Source organism: Haliotis asinina, chromosome 4 (assembly GCF_037392515.1).
Source record: "Haliotis asinina isolate JCU_RB_2024 chromosome 4, JCU_Hal_asi_v2, whole genome shotgun sequence".
Lineage (NCBI taxonomy): Eukaryota > Metazoa > Mollusca > Gastropoda > Lepetellida > Haliotidae > Haliotis > Haliotis asinina.
In genome coordinates, this window is record NC_090283.1 from 67495977 (window position 1) to 67520015 (window position 24039).

At 39.5% G+C, this 24039-nt stretch overlaps 1 protein-coding gene across 4 annotated transcripts in view; it reads left to right on the forward strand.

Annotated features, from left to right (window-relative positions):
- LOC137281796 (uncharacterized) overlaps window positions 1-24039 on the forward strand; it is a 48091-nt gene that overhangs the window by 1107 nt on the left and 22945 nt on the right. The window contains exons 1-2 of one of the 4 annotated variants that reach the window (XM_067813413.1): window positions 6930-6974; window positions 22513-22769. In XM_067813413.1, the coding sequence (XP_067669514.1) occupies window positions 22514-22769 (256 nt within the window). In that variant the 5' untranslated portion in view covers window positions 6930-6974; window position 22513. The other 3 variants (XM_067813414.1, XM_067813411.1, XM_067813412.1) reach the window with 3 other exon arrangements.

A 24039-nucleotide genomic window follows, 5' to 3' on the forward strand; every position in this document is an offset into this window, starting at 1 on the left:
TGAATTAAGTAATTGGGCAATGCCCAATGATCAGAACTAACTTCTATACGATATATACAGTGGAAACGGCCAAAACCGGCATCTGTCCAATCCGGCAAGGTGTCGACATCGGCGTAAAATCTCAGTCCCGTCCGTGGCTGGTACATTTATCTTCAGCTCTATAATCCGGCATGTTGTCTAAAGTGGATTATTTCTTCAGTCCTGATGAGTGCCGGCTTAGACAGCTTCCACTGTAAAAATGTTATCGCTGAAATGAGCTTTGAGCTGGTGGTCCTCAAGTGTCTTCACATTGGGGTCAACTTTACCTCAAACGTCTTGTTATTAATATTAACTAGTCCTCCATATCTGCTCTTATCATTCCAAATTACTATTCTAAACTTGAAGTTGTCCAGAAAAGTGCCGATCAAAAGACATATTGAGACATACAAAGTTTAGTCGACATTGAATATAACGAAGACTGATATAACGAACAGTTCGACTAAAACGATCCGTCAGTCATGCTTCGTAGCACCTGCTATAATGAAGATACATGTTCCCTTAATGTTCACTTAAGTGAGACCGTGAAGATCCGGACCAGAATTGATCTTCAGGAACACATGTTTGTCGCAAGAGGCGACCAACGGAAACAGGTGGTCAGGTTCGCTGACTTGGTTGACACATGTCATCGTATCCAAAGTGAGCAGATCGATGGTCATGTTGACCACTGTATTGTCTGGTCCAGACTTGATCATTTACAGACAAGTAGCTGAAACATTGCTGAGTGCAGCGTACAACTAAATTCACTCACATGTACCCTTGCCAAGTTGGAATTATAAAAACACGCTGCAATGTTTGTACTATGTACGAAAATTTATCGAAATTTTATAGACCAGTGATGCATTTATAGTGTTAGAATTATTAAACGTGTTGCACTGACCGTACAGTGTGCGAACAAATAGCGAAACTCTGTGGACACTCATATATGTGGACAATGACATATGTGGACAATGGCATATGTACACAAATGTTCAAATTATGACACGTCCTGGTCTGACCTTACTTTCGGCGAGCAAATATCGAAATTCTATGGACCAGTGATGTATGTTTACTAATGTTATGATTTAAAAACGTGTTGCACTGTATATACTATGCGTGATTAAATGCTGAACCTCTGTGAACTACACGGATGCCCGCGGCCGGTATACCAGTATCCGGTATATCGCAATACGCTTTATAAACGATACATATTGCAATACGTTTTTTGAGAACCGGTATACTGGGTAAAGAACAATAATGAAGTTTTTTGTAATCATCTGTTTGGTGTCAGTTAAAATCTACACATGCTTTATTCACAACAGATGTTTTCTTTGCTATTCAATGACAAAACTACAGACTGTAATTATACTATAAATTGTATAAAAAAGAAAATAGCATCCATGACCATGCAACCTAGTTTTGAGATTGCTTTTATCAGAACCATGCCATGCATGTTTAAGGACTTGTAATGTAGAAAATAGGACTGACATGCACAGTTAGTGCCACTCACTGTCAAACACTTAAGGTTCCAATATTTAGCAATAGGTATCGTAATACGGAAGCCTATATCGCAATATATTGCAATACAAAGTTGATGCCTACAAAGCCCAAGTGAACAAATGGTCTATGAACCACGATGGCTTACACGTACCCTTTGCAAAAGATAGATATATAAATAGATAAATAGATAAGCATTGTATTGTCTAGCCCAAACTCGATTATTTATAGAAAGCTGACATATTGCCGAGTGCGGAGCAAAACTAAACTCATTCACTCTCTCACTTTGGTGAACTTATAAACCCCCAAAATTTAGACGCTTAAAGGAAATATTTTCGTTTTTACAGCGTGCTTTTTACTGACATAGCAGAATTTCTCGATTGTGTTTTGTTTTTATTTCCGGTTTTCGTCCAACACCAAGAAGGCATGTCATACTCTATAATCCGTTTTTGAAATGCTATTTAAAGCAGTGACTCTCTCAATACATGACACGTGATAGCCCTGCAACCAGCATATCGAACTATTTTTACAAATTATACAGGACGTTTATGTCCCCGTGAAATATCCTGTGCAGAATTCGTTTTAGGCGTAATTTGAATAGGCGTCAATAGAAACTGTTTTTGCAAAGCCTATACAGAAAGTGTAGGAAAGGGTCCCCGTTTTAACAATTGTTGATAAAATCAGTTCTTTTGCCAGTGACGCTACGGCTCTGTAATAACAGTATATCATTTATATGTCTGTCTGTCTGTCCATCTATGGTAAAAATAACGCTTGAGACTCTGACGGAATGTTAGTTGCGATATGCTTCACTGAGGCAGTGAGTCTTTAGCTGTGCCTTGAATGAGTCCAGATCGTGCTTTGATCTTTGACGTAGTGGGAGATAATTCCACAAGTTTGGCAAATTGGAAACGATGGCTTGTAATGCGACTGGCTTTTAGTGCAAGTGGCTAAAGAAGAAGCAGGTGAGATGATCGAAGAGATCAGGGAAGGGTGGATGGTGGGTTCATTCACGAAGCAACCTTTACTAACGTTAACTCCCATTCTTTAACATTGCACTAAGGTTACCTTAGTGACTTGCGATCACCTTAGCGCTTTGTGAAAGAAGGCCCTGACAGATTTGGAATCTGATTATCATGCTGGAAACTTTCAGCGGCTCTGCATCCAGGGTAGATGATGGAGAACCGGTGTGATGTGATCATGCCTCGCTGTTCATGGTACAACTCGGACTGTACAACTTGTAACTTCCTGATCAGACAAGATGGCAAACCTTGCCAGAGTGACTTACAGCAGTCACGGCGTGACAACACACACGCATGGACCAATGAGATTACTGTTCTTTTGTTCAGTACTTTCGTACCAAAGCCATGTAGCGGATATGAAAATAACATTTCCTACAGCCAGAATATATCAAGTAAGACTTAAGTGTCATGTTTGCGATTTCGGGCTTGTTGACTTGGGCTGATCCTAAGGTTGCCGATCTGGTCTGGCAAAGCAATGTCCATAACACACTGATAAATTCTTTTCTTAAGTTTCATACCACGTAAAGATCCGGGGTAGAAAAGGTCTTCGACAACCAATGTTTGCCACAAAAGGCGAAGTCCCATGCTTGTCGTAAGAGGCGACTAACGGGAGCGGGTGGAGAGGCTAGCTGACTTGGTTGACATACGTCATCGTATTCCCATTGGCCTGTCTGGTTTAGTTTCGATTATTTACAGATCGCAGCGCCCCCCCCCCCCCCCCCCCCCCCGGATTTTTGTTGTGGAGCTTCAGCATTTCATAACATTATTACAAATTCAAATGTCTTCAGTTTGCTTTTGACCTGGTTGTATTTCTAATGGAAACATACAAACACAGTGGAAGCTGTCTACACGGGCACTCTTTGGGACTGAAGAACTTTAAACAATGTTCCGGATTGTAGAGTTGAGGATAAATGTACAAGTCACGAAGGATACTAAGATTTTACACCAATGATGATAACTTGCCGGATTGGAGAGATGCCGTTTATCACAGCTTTCACTGTACTTGTAGGGAATGTAGTGCCGGAGAGGTCAAAGTTTACGATCTACCAACCACATACTTGCATAAACTGACATTTCTGTATGTAGAGAGTTAGTGTCAGAAATATAACCACTATGTTATTATGCATATCTATATTATGTTCAAATATATGTTAGATTAAACAATACATGTTTAACAGTTTCTAAAACCTTTTGCAAAAAAAAACAATTTCTGTTTGGTTATTTGATTAGCAGTTTATGGTGCTGGTCAAAGATACACTGCAAATACTCAAAATACAAGTCACGAACTTCTGCCTCTTGAGCAACTCTGATCTAAACTCGCACAAGTCAATGTTCTCATTAAGTCGTCACATCCTATTTTTTATCAACAGTGTGTGTAAACGTGACATTTAGAGATCCCCAGTGACACATGATTGAACCGTTTACATGACACAATGACACAATGAATGCTTTGATAGTTTGAAGGAAACGTATAAACTCGGGGACGTCTTTCAAGATGTAGATGTACTTTTGAACATCAGGGGAAAGAGGCATACACCATTGTTGTTTATATACTTACCTCGCCATGTATACAGGCAAACATTCAATTGATCTGAACTGTATTGGGCTTTGACCTGATAAAAACCTTGAACGTTGTCTTGTCATGACCAACGTTCAATGGTCTTAAATGAAAAACGTTATTCCCTGGTGAGTGCGTTGGCTCGTCATGCCAAAGACACAAAGATTCAAGATGAGTGAAGCCCATTTCTAGTGTCCCCCGCCGTGATGCTCCTAGAATGTTGATAAAAGCGGCGTAAAACCATACTCACTCACTCACTCTATTTCCTGGTGACGTGTTGATACTGGTAGAGTAGATTTGGACCGTACGTTTGCAAATTTCTATCAAATCCAATTTCAAATGGCTCATTTTCAGTCCACTCTAGTAGATCTTGCCACAGCTTTTTGACATGTTCGCATTCATATAAAAAATGAATTTTATCTCAACATCACAAAATACACAAAGTGGTGATTCTCATAGTTTGTATTTATTATAAATCTTTATTGGTTGTGAGATCCTTTGGAGAATACGGTATTGAAGCCATCTGTGCCTAGGACTGCAAGATGCACAGGAATGTGATAACTATGTTCAATACCTTTTCCATATTTACCTTGATGAAACACTTTGTGGTTTGTAGCTTCCTTGTGAAGAGGCCTGTTGTAAAATATGCTACATCCTTTCTTGGCTTTGAGTAGTATTTCCAAATTAGGAGGAGCAAAAGGTAAATCTTTTGTAATATTTGTTTTGAACGAACCGAAATACTTGTGATCTTCACCAGCATGTTGTTTCTGATTCTGCTTTTGAAACAAAAATCAGATTTGTTTTATAATTTATTGCAGACTTTGGGTCATATAATGGTTGATCCGGAGCAATCATCGAAATTTTACTAGCGCACATCACAACGGTTTTTAACTGAAAACCCTTGACTTCCATTTGATAATAATCTACATAATCCTCTTCACAAAAAGCCAACCTCAGACAGCTTCAGATTGATTGAGGATACGCGAACACCCCATGGGCACAAATATTTTTCTATGAATCAGATTTTCTGCTTGGGTTGGCAAAATCAAAACAAAGTAATTTGGCTAAGGTCTAACATAGTTCAGTAACCACCAAACAGTTAATTACTTTCCACTGATTCACTGGTGCGGTGGGGAAGCCGAGTGGTTAAAGCGTTCGTTCGTAATGGGTTCAATGAACAACATGGGTACAATGTGTGAAGGCCATTTCCCCGCAGTGATGTTGCTGGAATATTGCTAAACGTGGCGTAAAACTAAATTCACTCACTTATTCGTAAGACTGTTCAGTCTCCCGGAAAAGTGTGAAGAAGCCACGTTTGGACTGTTTCCATTCAGCTGACATAACACAAATTACAAAACAAGAAACAGAAACACTGAAACGTGCGATAGAGAAAAGCACATGTTGCTTGACTTGTGTGTTTGATATCAGCATGGCTGCAATCACTATTAAGATCCTCTAGAATTTTGTTCCGTAAAAGTCCTCAAATTATGAAAATTAAAAACCAAAATTGAGGACGAAAACATGCTAGAAGCCTCAATACATGGCAGTTTCCGGCAATATTAGCAGCTTCGGACATTTTAGAGTGGCCGGTTTGGCTTCTCTCAGCAATATCGCCGTGATATTGCAGGAACTTTTCTGAAAGCAGCAAGTTAAACTCACTCCTTCACTCCACAGATCTACCCACCTGAATATGAAATTAAAGAGACAAGTGAGACGTGTGTTCAAAATGTTCATTTAATTAGCGTTTTGTTTCTTTAGACGAGGATCTGAGTTTTTCAACTGATATGTCTCCAGCCTCAAGTTGTTTATAAACGTCAAAAAGCCCAAAGCTATTTCATCAAAATAATGCTCTGTACTGTTGCGCCTTGGAGCAGCCAGGTTGAGTTGATGCACTCCTTTAACATCTGACATATTGGGCTTATGTTTTCAAGCAGCGTCTGTCTTTAAAAAAAACTTATGTCTGAGTAAAACAATAGTCATATTGCTTTTGCAGTATTAAGACGAACACGTGGAGTGAACACGTGGACGAGTCACCATTACCCCGGAGGTGACCCTCAATCATACAACGCGGACTTTCAGACAATTAAAAACTCTGAATTAAGAAAAAATGGACTTTTGAATATGTAGTCGTGCGAATTCAGTGCATCAACCTAAAACACAGTCTCTAAAACAGCAAAAATGTAAAATATCAGAAAACGTGTGGTTTTGGGGGCACATGTGTATTTCACACAAAATTTCACGCCTCACATACAGAAACATGTCTAGGAAATGTTAAGATGACATGTCAACATTCTTTTCTCCATATTTCTGGATTATTCTAGGCTATTACCATATTAAAACAAACAGGAGATAAGTTTATTACTATTCACACTCTCCCTAACACAATATGATGTTAACTTGAATGACACCTCCTGTGAGAAATAAATACTTCGTGTATCCCCATCAAGAAGAGCACATAACACAGCCATATTAATGTGCCTTAGTGCCTCGGGGCCGGGCATATATGTATATAGCGTCCTTTTAAGCATGCCCCTGTCAACACGAAGCATTTCATCCCATAATGCGGTGACGTCACCATGACGTACTTCCGACCTCAAACATCTGTTTAAGTAACAAATTCGTCCAATATATACAACGTTGTTTATGCTGAATGTATATGTTTTGCGTTGTAGAAAGGTGCTGTACATGCATGTTGTACTCACCTATATTACGGGCAAGGAGTATCTCTTTATTGTTGCATGACATCCGGCTGTCAGTTGTCTATTTTAAAAGCAAGCACGTTTTACATGAATATTTTTATGTTACAAAAGGTTGGTAGACATTTTGATCGTTTAAGCTCATTTCAACATTCTGTAGTGTAGAATAGGAGTACTATCGTAAACTAGGTGAGTACGGCTTTAGATACATCAACATCAGTTCTGTTGAATACAACGATTGATAGAGACAAGACACTTCTGTTATCGTGAAAATGGTGAGTAAAATCCAGTGTGTAGATGTGGTTTAAGAAAGTGCTGGTAGTAGAAAGTACACTCAGTTTCTATTTTCATACAATGAAAACTTGAATTGTTATCAAAATCGATTAACCTGTTAATCGTCAAAATGAATTTGTAAAAGGAGTTCTGTGACAGTGTAATTTTACGTTGTTTAGTGAAGACGAAGATAACGAACGTATTTCCAGCTAGACGCCATCTGCTATCCTTGAAATGTAAATTCGAGCAGAAAAGAGGAAATTTATGCATTTACTAGAATAACATGTCAAGGGCAGTCGTCAACAGTCGTTTGTTATCCGGGGCTATTTTTAACTTTTAAGATTTTAATTTAAAATATATTTGAAATACGAACTATGTAACCTTATTCTTTGAAAGCGGGCCCAGATTCAGTCAAGTTCATTCCTTCTATATACCTGCTGACTTAAAAAATCAACCATATGGCAAAGTCACTAATCACTATTAGATATTGTTTACGTTTCTCAACATTCCCTCTACATGAAACCATTTTAATCGTCATTGTATTGAAAGTAGAGTCCGCTGTAAGTTTCCGTCTATAAACCTGTATGTATGGATCACTATCGGTCAACAGTGACAGATGACGTAGTGAGTAAGCATTGTTTTACGCCGCATTTAGCAATAATCCAGCAATATCACGACAGGGCACACCAGAAATGGACTTCTCACATTGTCCCTATGTGGAGAATCGAACTCGTGTCTTCGGCATGACGCACCAGCGCTTTAACCACTAGGATGCCACATCATGGCGTAGTTTTTGTTTGTACTCGAAGGAATTTGTATCGTAGTTGAAGATGCTGCTAGCACGTGGTTGTGTTGTGTGACTCCTAGTGTTTGTGTTAGTTGTTTGTTTGTATATTTTTCACCTGATGACGCCTTTATTTCCTGACCTGCCGTTGTGGTAATAGAGCATTTTTATTATTCAAATCAGTAGATACAAATAACAAATATACAGACTGCATAATGCAACAGAACAAGTAGACACAATGAGACAGAAGATCATATAGGTAGGCATTACATACATTGGAATTTCATTAATATTACACTGGGAGTATATTCAATAAAGGTGACCATTTTGTGTGAAAATGTACTGTGTATTACTTTTCTTGGCAATAAACTTTTCTGCCTTGAAAATATCACCCAGTATTTTTAGAAATGTATTCAGTGATGACTTAATATTTTAATACTTGACATTTTGATGCATTTTACCAGCAATTAGGATACGGTTCATTAGGTCGGAATTATATTCCGTTTATTAAGACTGTATATTTGGTCAGGGTAAAATGCTCTGATGATTTAGAATGTTTGATTAGAACTAGAATGTTTCCTGACCCGTGAAGGTCCAGGGTAGAATAGGCCTTCAGAAACCCATGCTTGCCATAAAAGGCGACTATGCTTGTCGTAAGAGGCGAGTAACGGGATCGGGTGGTCGGGCTCGCTGACTTGCTTGACATATGTCATCGGTTCCCAATTGCGCAAATCGATGCTCATGTTGTTGCTCAATGGATTGTCTGTTCCAGACTCGATTATTTACAGACCGCCGCCACATAGCTGGAATATTGATGAGAGCGGCGTAAAACTACACTCACCGCTCACCCTCACCCTAGAATGTTTCCACACATTCACAATAAACAAGCAAAAGAATTATTCACTAATTTCGGCACTACCAAATTGACAAAGTCGGAATATCACGATTAGTATTGTCAAACATCCTAATAGTTTCTCCTGTGTATACCTTCTTATAAACTCAAATCTTTTGGTGCCAAGTCCTTTCAGTATGCAGTAGCTACCCTTTGGAACACTCTGCCCCTTCATCTAAAACTAGTGCCAACTCTGCCACTCAAAACATACCTGTTACAAAAATATGTTTCATAAACCCGTGGATTATCATGTGCATATGAACTGGGACTTGTCAGCGCTTTGAGCATTGCCTTTGTGTGATGGAAGTCAGCGCTATATTAATGATCTATTATTATGTATTATTATTATTATATTACACTTGACTTGTACACGTCAGTCCCTCCTCTTCGTGTCATTTAAATGTCCACATTACTCTTGCCGCTATTTTTACAAAACAGACAATGAAACCGCACCACTCTGCAAATATATTTCCTCTGTCGTGAGACGTTAAATCCCCTGACGACCAAAAAACATGATAAAACATTCCTGTCTTGAACGGTCCTTAAAGAGAGTAGGTCACAAGACATTTGCCGTATTCCGTCTTTATAAACATCAAGCCGAACGCTACTTCCTGCACACAAACCTTACCATTTGATTGATAGTGTGTTAACGCTGTCCTTTGTCTGAACAGACTGTCTTCAGCCAGAGGAAGCCTTGACATCAAGATAAAAATGTAAGGGTGGCACATACAGACTCATTACTACTCAGTGAGTGAATGCTGGGTTTGGACCTATGCACTAGTTTATCACGACAAGCTATAAGTCATAGAGTTTGGACTAGGCAACGCGCTGAGAACACGCATTAAGATCCAGTGCCTATATTTTCGAAGCTCTCTTAGCACTAAGATAGAATCTAGTCTCTGTCGTAGCGCAAAGAGAGCTGCGAAAGTCTAGGTCCAGGACATTAGGCTTGGATGAAGCATCGTTTATTCACCACTACTGATGTGAACTGGAAGTGTGACAGGTGCACAGAATAATCAAGGCTAGAGATGTGGAAACATTCTTCTTCATGCAATAATTATAACAGGTAAGGAATGAATGAGGATTAACCAGACTATTTTAAAATAGATCAGGGGCGGTGGGTGGCCTACTTTTAGAGTTTGGGCTCATTACGTCGAAGACTCGAGCTCAGTTCACCAAATGGGTCAATTTGTACAGCATATTTGGGTGTTCGCCTCTGTGATATCGCTGGAATATTGCCAAAAAGGATTACAAAGCCCACTCATTCACTCACTCATTCACAAAACTATTCACTGACCCACCGTATAATTGCAGCGTGTAAACAATCGAATCTGACCAACTAGGCACCATCGCAAGGGAAATATTAACCCCATAGTGAATGCCAAATGCCAGTCTACTATATCAGTCGTCAAGCATGAGGTACTACTGTTTGACGCCTGAAGTTTTTATTAGGAAGGTTTACATCTTTTTGATTTCTTCTTCTAGGTTTCATACAACAAATTACGAAAATTACATAAATAAATATGAAATCTGTGACAGCACAGATTGATCTGTATTCCTGTGACTGGCAGGTGCGACATGTAAAGCGGGTCATGGGCAACGCGTGATGCCATTATTGTTAAGTGATCCAAATCCTTCCCGTGATCTTGCTGAGATATTGGTAAAAGTCTCGTAAAACCAAACTTACTCACTCACTCACACACAACACACTATTGCGATGAAGGTAACTCATCTGCAGATCTGCACTGACACTAATCAGCTTGGACGTACTAACATCCTGTGGTCCTTGTATATCATTGTCACTATGCTTCAACAGAATCAAGACCTTATATTCTCTGGCTCTGACGTCTTAAGTCACACTAATAATAGACTACGGAGCCTTGTACCACCTCTAATCTGTCACAGAGTTTCACACCTCTAGTCACAGCGGTTTCTTTGATGTTCTTTGAAACGTTTGACACGCTATGACCTCCCTGAAACACTTGCCATTCAATGGGTCATTAAATGTATACCTAAATCACACACGGCACCCTCTTCGTACGGACAGTTAGAATGACAGACTCGAAAAAGCAAGCATATGTCAGGTGCTTGCTTCAAATGAATAACGGCCCTTCTTTGCCACCTGGATATTTTAACGACGCAGACACGTTTAAAATTGTGTGAAAAGTAATACAAATGTTTTGGTGTAAAGTTTCTACGTTTAGACCCTTTTCTCTCTCAAACAACGATCGGGGAAGCATGAAAACACATGTATGTGATATCTACACTTTTGCATCCCTGACGTTTGTTGATTTTTTTAAAAAACGCATGCAACTGGTAAGTCTTATTTGTTTCAATTTTTTACTTTTCTTTAAATAATAATAGATAATTCTCAATTATTGTGGGCTAACGGACTTTTATTTTATCATATAGTTTTGTTTATATTTAATGAAAACGTCATATATATTTCACATGAGTTGTGAGAGCCAAAAGTATTTTTGAAAACTTCACAGAGACTTTGGATGTCGTTACCTTGATCGAACTTCTGAACAAGCGTCGTATAAAGCTCTTTGAAATCTTCCTAAAAAGCCTGTTCTGTTGGACGTCAAAGGTTGTCAAATGTAACTACCAAAGTCTGGAGCTGTGAGGATAGGAAGGAAAGCTGATTACTGGAATAATGAAGTCTTGCGTATAGCGTTCTAGCTTTGCCAGTCTTTGTCATCTTTGCATGAATGTAAATACGAAACTCATAAAACGGTTTTATTGACCTCCTTTGTTTCAAGTTCAGTTGTTTAAAACACTGGAAAGGAATTGGTTATTTGACTGTCATTAAACGCTAACAGAAAATTGATATACCTTAAACTTAAGTTAAACTGTTTGGCCAACTTGCTTTGTTTTGATTTTGCTAATCCAAGCAGAAATTCTGCCAAATATATATCAAAAGCAAATCCGCACAGATGCAGAACAATAGGGCTTCTTGTCTAAATGATTTTATCCAAACTTGGAAAGTCGAGCATTGCACACGTTGTTTTCTAAATACCTTTCTTGAAAATTTACTTTCATTTTTCACAAATTGTCCCGAATCTCTGAAAATAAATATGTAACTGTGCTCTCGAAATTTTTACCAAAAGCCCCGTGGATCAAAGAATGAAGCATGCCATCACGTTAGATACACGTGGGATTGAGGTGTAAGTAGAGCTGTCATGTAGCTTATACACAATGTGTCTACAACAGAATTCCTTTACAGTGGAAGCTGTCATAACCGGCATCTGTCCAATCCGGCAAGTTGTCAACACTGGCATAAAATCTCAGACCTTTCCGTGGTTTGTACATTTATCATCAACATTGTGTAAACCGGATGATTTCTTCAGTCCCAATGAGTGCCGGTTTAGACAGATTCTACGGTATATTGATACTACAGTGAAATCACAGGATGATGATGATGATGATGATGATGATGATGGTGACGATGATGATGGTGATGTTTAGGGGTGCTGTAAGATACTATTCACCATGTGTGTGTAACATCTTCTAATGAGGTATTATCAACGAACCATTAAGAAGCTTGTTTTCAACATAAATTAGTGCCTTGACATAGCAATGTCAAGCTATGTTATCCTTAAATGAAACTGCATTCAATGTGATTTGTTACACGCTTGAAAGCGGTGCAGGGTTTTGCACCACAGACCTTTCACTCGAGTAATAAACGATATTCTTGTGTATAAGAAGCTTTTCATTTAGAACATTATTTCAATTACTTTATTTCAATTTATTTTATTTCAGTAAAATAAACCGTATAAATCAACAGGGGATATAAGATATACCGACATTGTTGTACTTGGAAATTAGAAGAGCGTTTGCTAAATTTGATTCTGCCAGCTAATCTATCATGGGCCCGCAAAATAGATTGATTCAGGTAAGACTTTGGTAAGAAATTAATCTACAAGCACATAATCATCTCCAAGTGTGAAATTAATGAGTTTGTGCTGAAGAATGTAAATTCACTGAAATATAATTATACGTCAGTGCTTTTCTAAACTTTTTAAAAATATCAGTCAAATGAAATATAAAAAAACAACATGGTCTGGTAATCTTTATAGGTTGACTTAGCAAGCACTGTTATGTTTTTGATATGATATCACTAACGTGAACTAATTCTAATTGAAAAGCAATCATGATGAATTAAACAAAGAGGTATAGTTTGGTTTCTTTCACAAACTCAGTAAAGCACTTACACTGATTTCATTGATAATTAGTATAAAACCATAATTTCAATAAGCAACAAATTAAAACGATAATAATTTTAAATTCGTTTTCCCGGCAATCACATCAAATGGAGGTTACACATGTGCCTCACCTGAGCGTGTGTGAACAAGATGGACGTACAGTCATGACATGTAATATGCATAACGAGACAATAAACCTGAGGTGTGGAGTTTCAGTTAACATCCCGCATGCCATTACCTCACGGAGCTCCCGGTCAGAGTGCATGCAATCATGACGTGTACTGTTATACATGGAGCTGCACGGTAGATGACACACAGCTGTCTGTCGGTGTTCAGCTTGGAAACACGGACATGTATTTCTGGTGCATGCATATTTACGTAATAATTTCAATGCCAGACCATTTACAATATTTGCCCAATTACATATATGAAGAATGATAAACTTTTGAAAATGCGCTTGCGGTTATAATGTATAAAAATAATAATTAATGTTGCTTTTTAAACATATCGTAAAAAATGTAGGGAATATTGGATTTACAAGATCAATAAAATGCAAATGGTGGAAACAGATGATGAGAAATTAAGGGAAAATGTGACGGTTTGTGCCATTCCTTTGGAACTATTTCATATTTATGGATATATATTGCTTTCGTCATATGCGTTTGCATTGGCTGATCCATGGTCCCGGGGTAGAATAGGCCTTCGTCAACCTGGGCGACTGCTTACCATAAGAGGCGACTAACGGGATCGGGTGGTCATGCTCGCTGACTTGGTTGACACATGTCATCGGTTCCCAACTGCGCACATCGATGCTCATGCAGTTGATCACTGGATTGTCTGGTCCAGACACGATTGTATACAGACTGCCGCCATATAGATGGAATATTGCTGAGTGCTCACTGGTTAGTGGAATGATTGCAAAATGGAATATTTTCTACTTTTTGAAATTGCCTATATTCAAATATAATATAACATAACAAATACTTCTCGTATTTCGACCATATCCTGTAGAATAATTGACATGTTCAGTATATTTTATACCGTACAAGTATGCGTGTTGAAGGCTAAGTGATGCGCACATCATTGCCGTTAGGTCATGATGCACGAATGTATACGTATGAGTGACGTAATTTCCAGGGTGGTGTACCTCCACTGAAGCTGGTAACAAAAAAGTGAACATAAGATAACAATTACAAAAAAAAACACCCAAAAAACCAAAAACACCCCAAAACATTAAGTGACTAGAACTTAATGTTAAATACAAGATATATGAATGATGGCCTGTACATCTTATGTTTCTTGCGAGTCGTTTTGCATTCCATACGTTCCGTATTTATTAACATGAGTATATGAACACCTGCTTTCTTCTTGGGCATGCGCATCCTGAACTTTTGGGGATTCCATTTACGTTACAAGACAATTTCTGTGGCCCCGTGACCACTCAACCCTCCACAAGGAGTAAACCTGTCGTCCATTACATGTGAAAGCAAAGAAAAAAATGTCTTTTCTGAAAAAACGCCAACGTGATTGACTGTCTTTATAATTGAGTCGTATATCTCGTGTATCACTATAAGAACTTGGCCATGTTACTGTGGTTCCAGGCCGCACGACACGACCTGCAGGTAGATACAGACATGGGCGTCATGTCCCTGTCTCCAGTAAACGTGTGATTCAGCACCGTCACCATGACGTACTTCCAGTCGGTCACATTCTGTAAGAAATGGGACCATCACATTCAGTGTTATAGCATGCCGACCGCACAGGCGTTAGCCGTGGTGGAATGAAGTTTGAATGTGACGTTTATTGAAATTGCGTGCATGGGCGCGTGCGTGCGTCCGTCCGTGCGTACGTACGTGCGTATGTGTATGTTTCGAATTTTTAACATGAAAGGCAGTGAGGTACAGTCTTTTGTCATGAATGATGTATTTAGACATCTTTTTTGAGGTCGTGTTTATGAGGTCATACAACAAATCTCGAGATATTTAGAGAGTCATTGACAGATAAACTGACGTTCAAAAGAAGGTACACACCGGTGTTTCGGAAATTATTTGAAACGTTTTTGATTGTGATTCACAAGTCATTGTTAAACACCACAGATGTCCTTTAAATAAGTGCTTTCTACTGTACATCAGTTTATAAACACTGTTTAAGGAATGTCGAGCGCTTAACTTATGTCCAAATTAAAAGCAATTAGTTATGTTTGTCAGTAAAAAAACAACACGTGAATTCTTAATTATGATTTTTTACTGAATGTTTTATGGACCTTTTTTCTCTGCGAAACCCGGGGGACAAATCATTCAAATGTTAACGAAATGATTACAATTCAGATGCGGATATAGTTAAAGGATTGCCATTCATACAGATGTGTTGTAGACGGTTAAGATAACGTTGTAGAGTATGGGATAAGGCCGGAAACAAAATGTAAAAGGTCAAAGTTTTGACGTTAAGTTAAATTCTAACAAACATAAGAAGACATTGAATACTGAAGCGCTCCCTCAGTCTATTACGTCAACATAAATATGATGAATGCACCAACTTTTAAAAACATATCGTTTGTGTCTTGTTTAGGCGTCTTGTACATGCCACCAATATACCACCCTCTGGGCATTAGCGGTTTTTTTCATAGTTCGTACTTAAGATCATACAATTTATGTTCACCGACAGTGACACATGCAGATGTACGAGACTGACTGAACTGTAAACTGACGATTTTACATATTCATTCATAATTTACCATTTTCCATACATAGCGTACTGAAAAAGAGTGCAGTTGTATTTCTCATGTCACAAATCGAGATCCCTCGATCCATTACTGACTAGGTGAGGTGAGGTAGTCCAGTGACTCGTCACGCCGAAGAACCGGGTTCGGTTTCCCAAATGGGCACAATGTGTGAAGCCCGTTTCTGGTGCCCCACCTTTATATTGCAGGAATATTGCTAAAACTGGCGTCAGACTACACTCACTAACTCACTCACTGTTGTCGACCGTAACAGGAAGAGCGTATGACCCGTGAAGTATTTGGTCAATTCACAGAATTACACGTGCAAATCTGGATTAGAATTGATCTTCAGTCCCAGGCTCCTGTCGTAAGAGGAGACTAAAGGGATCAGGTGGTCAGGGTCGCTGCCTTGGTCGACACGTCATCGATTCTCATGCTGTTGATCACTGGGTTATCTGGTCTAGCCTCGATTATTTACAGACCGCCGCCATATAGTTGTGATATTGCTGAGGGAAGTGTTAAAGAACAAACAAAGAAACAAAATACGGTGACGGATATAGAAGAGTATAGTCACGGGCCCTTCCCTACACCATTGTGAATTATTCCAGTCCATATTTTCTTGAGAGCCAGTCTTACCCCTCAACAAGGCCAAGTGGATCGAGGAGTATTCCTCAAAATCATACCCTTGCTTCTAATGTATCCGTTATTTCAATGACCACAGGTTCCCGGGTACAACTTTTGATCCGTATCCACCAGCGGTCAAGTAGATCAACAATAAGTCAACAAGTTATAGATACCAGTCTTGAGTTTACTCCACAATGGCCATGAAGAACTGCGTTAGAAGTGGTCTTTAGCAACCCATGTTTGTTACACGTAGCGACTAAAGGTAGGCTCGGTTGATGTTGTCATCCTATTCTAAGTTTATGTTAATCGATGCTGAGGACGTCAGTCACCGGATTGTCTGGACCAGACTGGATACTTTACAAGCCATTATCATGTAACTTGAAAAGTATGTGCTGGAGCAAACAAACAAACAAATGTTGGTCGACTATTACAATTACAAGAGAACTTACTGAAGACCAGTGCTCCGTTGTTCAAAACAACCTTATCCCTAAGGTCAACCTTATCTCTAAGATTTCAACCTTAAACCTTTACTAAGGTTAGCCTCCCGTTGCACGAAACAACCTCAACTAAGGTTAACCTTAAGTTAAGGTTGAGAACTAAGGTTGGTTCGACCCAACCTTAGCGTCTCTAAGGTTGGAAAGGGTTTATGGCGGCTGTTTTTATTTTCAGGAAGCAGAGATCGAGTGTACAGAAATGGGAATGTCAAAAATAGCACATTAATGATCACTGATATCAAGTTTTCATGAAAACCAATAATGATAATTCTGAAACGTCGCCAACGAACCAAGAATAGGTTGGGATGTTTTCGAAAATACACTTACACGAACGCCGAAGTGAGCTTTCCGCCATATTGGATAGTGTTTACAAAATTACGTTTCGACAAGGCCGATATTGAGACGCCTATTATATCACGTATACTTCATAGTCTGCTGCGACAAATGCATCATTGAATTCTCCACACATCATAGAATCAAATTACAAATTGTCACCAACACCAACTGTCTACATTAAACGAACAAGAACGAACGCGGTGCTCGAAAGACTGTGCGTTTCAAATGTAAACAAAGAAAAAATCCGATTTTACACTTCGTGGCATTTTCGGAAATTTTCCATCATCCAGCCGTGTAATCATTGCTTACAGTGGTTAAGTAAGCCTAGAATATTAAGCTGAAGAGTATCGCAGCAAGAAATAGCAAGATAAAAAAAATATACAATGCAATCATTTAATGATTCATAAGCAACTGTCAAAGTTTCCGTGCAGCGTGACGCCATGACAGACGCAAAATCAAGCTTCTTCCGTCATTTACAATGTAAACGATAAAAACATAACAATACACAGATTCTCAGAATAATTCTGATTACTTACATCTCATAATTATGTTCAAAAAATCCCTGAATCAAGGCAAGAGTCCTCGCAAAATCCGATGTACCCTTGTCAGTAAAGCCGCCATTTTGAAAGAAATCGGTCATGGGTAGTGATGTCACACGTCAACATTGTTTCACATATTAGGTAATTTCTTTGAGGAGAAGGTCGGTTGAACAAGAGTAAACACAATGTCCATATCATTCCGATTGCACTTTCAGTATTGTGATGTATATTTTGCGTATTTTGACCAGGTGCGAGTTTGTCAAAAACGTTTTGAAACATATTTTGATAGCAGCTAGGATATCTAACTCAATATTTATACGAAAACTGCTTAAGAATATATAACAGGTCATGTCTTAATTTGGACAAACCTTACGTACACAATCTAATAGTTCTCTCTTTTTACCTTTCATTACATACCTATGAAGAGAAATAATATAATCATAAATGTTTATATCCTAAATGAATATTCATTTACGCTAAATTAATGCTAGGCAGGTGCACGTGTTTCGTCTAATTGTTGATATATTCAGGACATTATTTCGGTTTTTCTAAAGAGTGTTGAATTCTGGCATTGAAGCCGAGACCTTTGACAGATTCAATGGAAATTAGGTGAGATATATACTAATCAGCAATCCAACTCGTCTTTTTCCGACGTCACAAAATGCACAAAACATGCCATGACGTCAACTAAAATGTTGCATCATTTTCAGTTCTGTTATTATAAAATGTCGTTACATTTTAAGATATGTCTGTTACTCCGTTAATAGTGATGCAAAATTAATCAAAATACATCTACACAAACAAGAGAATTTGGAATCTAAGAACTAAATTATCTATTGCCATCCAAATCGATTTCTTATGTAGTACATTGGTATCTTTCCTTATAAACTGTGAAACTACCACAACGTCTCCGCTCACATTGGGGAACTTTGTATTGGAATAGGTTTGTTCACTGTGTACAAAACATTACAAAAATATACTGTCCATATTCACAGCAAATTCTCTCCATGTGATCTTAGTTACACTGACCTGATGTAAAGCATAGCGGGGTTATGCCCCCTTATCTTTATGCGTGCATTGTCTCCCTGTGGACGTCATAGAAGAGAATCCATTTTTGACATTTATAGCGGGCCATTTTTAATATTGAGCGTACAACGTTGTGCATTAACACATAAATCCATTTCATGTACACTTATGTAGTTCTGACATTAGGCTGTATTTTCTTCGCTCACGCTTTTCGTAAAGATGATAAAATTAAAAAATCATAGGCGAGTGCTTTTACTGGTACACGATGAAAGCGGAGAAATTTAATGATTTTTTAACGCACACAAAAGTTTTGGACAACATTTAGCAGTATCTATTTCTCAAATCCCTGAGGTTGTCGCAGTTATATTTATACCAACGGATAGGAAATTGAATATTCTACATTTCTGTGTAATTTTATAGCCGTACACAGATCCAGGACCACGCTAGCGCAATTTTCGCACAACGTTCACTTTTCAAAACTTATGAAAATGGGCGCCTGAAAAAAAAAATCGGCATCCACGGGTTAAGGTTACGGCTAAGGTTGGACCTCAAGTTAAGGTTGCCCTAAGGTTGCCCTAAGGTTGTTTTGTGCAACAGGCGTATCTTTTTCTTAAGGTGATCGTAACTCTAACCTTAGTGCTTAAGGTTGATCTTAGCTAAGGTTGTTTTGAACAACGGGGCACAGGTTGCCGTTGTACAAAGCGATCTTAGCACTAAGGTGATCGTAACTCCCACACCTTAACATAAACTTAGGTAGTCTTAACACTAAGGTGACCTTAGCTCCCACACCTTAACATAGACTTAGGTAGTCTTAGCACTAAGGTGATCGTAACGCCCACACCTTAACATAGACTTAGGTAGTCACAGCACTAAGGTGACCTTAGCTCCCACACCTTAACATAGACTTAGGTAGAGAAAGTGCTGAGGTTGTTTTGTACAACGGCACCAAGGGTCTCCTTTCACAAAGCCCTAAGGTAACCTTAGTGGAGTGTTAAAGAATGGGAGTTAAGGTTGCTTCGTGAAAGGAGCACCAGGTCCAGGGCGCCGTTGCACAATGCGATCTTAGCGCTAAGGTGAATGTAGCTCCCATAGCTGAACACAGACTTAACGTAGTCTTGATATTGTCTTGTACAACCAACACCTTGGACCTAGATTTCTGAAGCTCTCCTTGTGTTAAGATGATCGTAATTGGCATTCATTAACATTAACGTACGATTGTCTTAAATCTAAGAGACCTGCTAGGCCCAATTCTACTGCAAACCCCACTGCTCCAGAGCGTTCTGTACGAACAGACAAATCCTATCACATTTTCCGCGTGGCCTCGTGATCATCATGACAGTTTTATTTACGCAATTTACAGCACAATGAAACGCTAACTAGATAAACTAGGCCTTACCTGCCCAGGGGTGGGTGCGTCTAAACACGATTTCTAGTCGTCAGTGTTTATTGCGTGTATCAATCAAGCTGCTTTAGAAGACAGCTTTGTTTCAACGTAATCCAGTGAGGCGAATTATGTTTTGCCAGTTCGATGGATTTGGGACATGTAGAAAATGTGAGGATAAATTGGGTGAATCGCAAGTGAGAGATGCCGCTTTTAGAAATACTCCATTTGGCACATTAAGATCAGGGTTGTAACCATTTCGGAGTCAATCCGGGAATTTCGCCACGACGGCTGAGCACAATGCCAGCCCACAGTGTAGCACACTTCACTCAGTAGTACTCCAACTATGAGTAACTGTCTGTAAACTGACAAGTTTGGACCAGATAATCATCTTGACACGTTGAGCATGGACCCACACATTTTCGTCACCTTGCCATGAACTCAACCTAACGATGCTATGAAATCAAGCTAACAATGCCTTGAAGTCGTCCTAACATTGACACGATATCGGCCGTACAATGCCTTGAAGTCGTCCTAACATTGACACGATATCGACCTTACAATGCCTTGAAGTCGTCCTAACACTGACACGATATCGGCCGTACAATTCCTTGAAGTCGTCCTAACATTGACACGATATCGACCTTACAATGCCTTGAAGTCGTCCTAACACTGACACGATATCGGCCGTACAATGCCTTGAAGTCGTCCTAACATTAATACGATATCGACCTTACAATGCCTTGAAGTCGTCCTAACATTGACACGATATCGACCGTACAATGCCTTGAAGTCGTCCTAACATTGACACGATATCGACCGTACAATGCCTTGAAATCGTCCTAACATTGACACGATATCGACCTTACAATGCCTTGAAGTCGTCCTAACATTAATACGATATCGACCTTACAATGCCTTGAAGTCGTCCTAACATTGACACGATATCGACCTTACAATGCCTTGAAGTCGTCCTAACATTAATACGATATCGACCTTACAATGCCTTGAAGTCGTCCTAACATTGACACGATATCGACCGCACAATGCCTTGAAGTCGTCCTAACATTGACACGATATCGACCTTACAATGCCTTGAAGTCGTCCTAACATTAATACGGTATCGACCTTACAATGCCTTGAAGTCGTCCTAACATTGACACGATATCGACCTTACAATGCCTTGAAGTCGTCCTAACATTGACACGATATCGACCTTACAATGCCTTGAAGTCGTCCTAACATTGACACGATATCGACCTTACAATGCCTTGAAGTCGTCCTAACATTAATACGGTATCGACCTTACAATGCCTTGAAGTCGTCCTAACATTGACACGATATCGACCTTACAATGCCTTGAAGTCGTCCTAACATTGACACGATATCGACCTTACAATGCCTTGAAGTCGTCCTAACATTAATACGATATCGACCTTACAATGCCTTGAAGTCGTCCTAACATTGACACGATATCGACCTTACAATGCCTTGAAGTCGTCCTAACATTGACACGATATCGACCGCACAATGCCTTGAAGTCGTCCTAACATTAATACGGTATCGACCTTACAATGCCTTGAAGTCGTCCTAACATTGACACGATATCGACCTTACAATGCCTTGAAGTCGTCCTAACATTAATACGGTATCGACCTTACAATGCCTTGAAGTCGTCCTAACATTGACACGATATCGACCTTACAATGCCTTGAAGTCGTCCTAACATTGACACGATATCGACCGCACAATGCCTTGAAGTCGTCCTAACATTGACACGATATCGACCTTACAATGCCTTGAAGTCGTCCTAACATTAATACGGTATCGACCTTACAATGCCTTGAAGTCGTCCTAACATTGACACGATATCGACCTTACAATGCCTTGAAGTCGTCCTAACATTGACACGATATCGACCTTACAATGCCTTGAAGTCGTCCTAACATTAATACGATATCGACCTTACAATGCCTTGAAGTCGTCCTAACATTGACACGATATCGACCTTACAATGCCTTGAAGTCGTCCTAACATTGACACGATATCGACCGCACAATGCCTTGAAGTCGTCCTAACATTGACACGATATCGACTGTACAATGCCTTGAGACAAGGGGGTAGCTTAGTGCTTAAGGCGCTCGTTCATCACGCCCAAGACAATTCGATTCGAAGTTCAGTTACCACATCCGCACAATGTGTGCGGCCCATTTCTTGTGTCCACCGCTGTGCAGGAATATTGTTAAAGGTGGCGTAAAACTTAACTCAATCACTCACCCAAGTTATTTTGTCATGTACAAGATAAGGTCTTTCAGAAATTCATTCTGACAACGACAAACTGTAAATTACCAGGTGAAACTGTGAAGGCACAAGGTTACAAGAAAGTGAAGATTCCTTCACAGGAGTCCGGATTAACCAGGAGTCACTCTATACAACCTTGTCCTTTTGTTTCAGAATGAAGTCCTTACTGGTATCCTTACTGGCGCTGCTGCTTTGCTTCGTCACAGAAATCAACACGTTAAAGAGAGGCATCTTTCCACCATATAATTTTCTGTGTTCGGGGACTGGTATCAAGTCTGTAGACTTTGATTGTACAGGCTTTTTACAATGTATAGACACTACCGCTCACTGGCAAACATGTCCACCCAATCAGTATTTTGATGGAGCTGTGAGCTGTTCTGGAGATAGCAGCAACTGTAAAAATTTAACAGGTATGTTTTGTTATTGTTTTGTTTATAGATAATAACGATGAAGTTAACATTCACACAGCGCCTGTTCCAACAAGTCGCGTAGGTGCTAGGACAGAGGCACTGTCACAAAGCTATTCAGCATTCCTTTGACCCGAACGAGTTCGCTTATGCACTGGATGTTGTTTGTGAGATTTTTTTCAGAATATGGGTTCTGCTTTGGGAAAAGATCCGGTCTTTCTTTTGGTTGTGTCTATCGCCAATATTCGTGATGTTCTTTTTCCCGCTGTGGATGTAAAGGAAATAGGCTCACTGATGTAGGACAGAGCTGGACAATGCAGGACTTCAACATGCAACCAATGATCTTGAATATAATAATTCTTTGTCGAATCGGTAACAAGTGAAGATATGTGTTTTTGGTTATTTGTTGTTCACACATTGTACCCATGTGGTGAATCGAACCCAGGTCTTCGGCGTGACGACCGAACGTTTTAACCACTAGGCTACCCCATCGCCCAGATTGGAAGACGAACAGTGTTCAATGAGTCGGACCATCCTATTCCGTTATAACAAGCAGTGGATGCTGCAGAACAGTTCTAACGTGGTATCGCCTCGTGGTATCTGGTTGACATAATGGGGCCTGCACTATTGTACATTTATACAGCAATGGTCCGAAATACAACCGTAGGATAATTCTACAAATTCCTTTAAAAGCAATACTAAGTAATGTCCCAATATCGGACTGTAAGTTCGGGTCTGTTGTTTAAACCATGAGCATCGACCTACACAATCAAATACGGTGACACGCCTCAACCAAGTCAGCGACCCGTGAAGATCCGTGTTACTGATTCTTGGCATAAAGGCGACTAGCTGGGTCAAATGGCTCGCTGACTTAGTTAACTCATGGCATTCTATTACAGTTGTGTAGATCGATGCTCATTCTGTTGATGACAGGATTAGTCCAAATCTGCTTATTTACTGACCGTCGCCATCTAGTTGGATTATTGCTGAGGGCGGTGAAAAAAGCAAGAAGCAACCAAGTCAGTGTCGACGAGTTTCATGACCCGATCTCATTAGTAGAACCCTACGTTATGCTGAAGACCAGTTTTTACACTGGTATTCACTGGTTTCATACAAGGCGTTGGAAAGTTGGCTTTAGTTACATCTTTTAATGAGCGTCCGGGCCCTTATATTTTACAACGAACTTCCAGACTGGCGCTTAATAGAGGAAGTACGGTATAACATAACTGCTTTGAGTGTGAGGTTATAATTAACGGATATTGCAAATATGTTC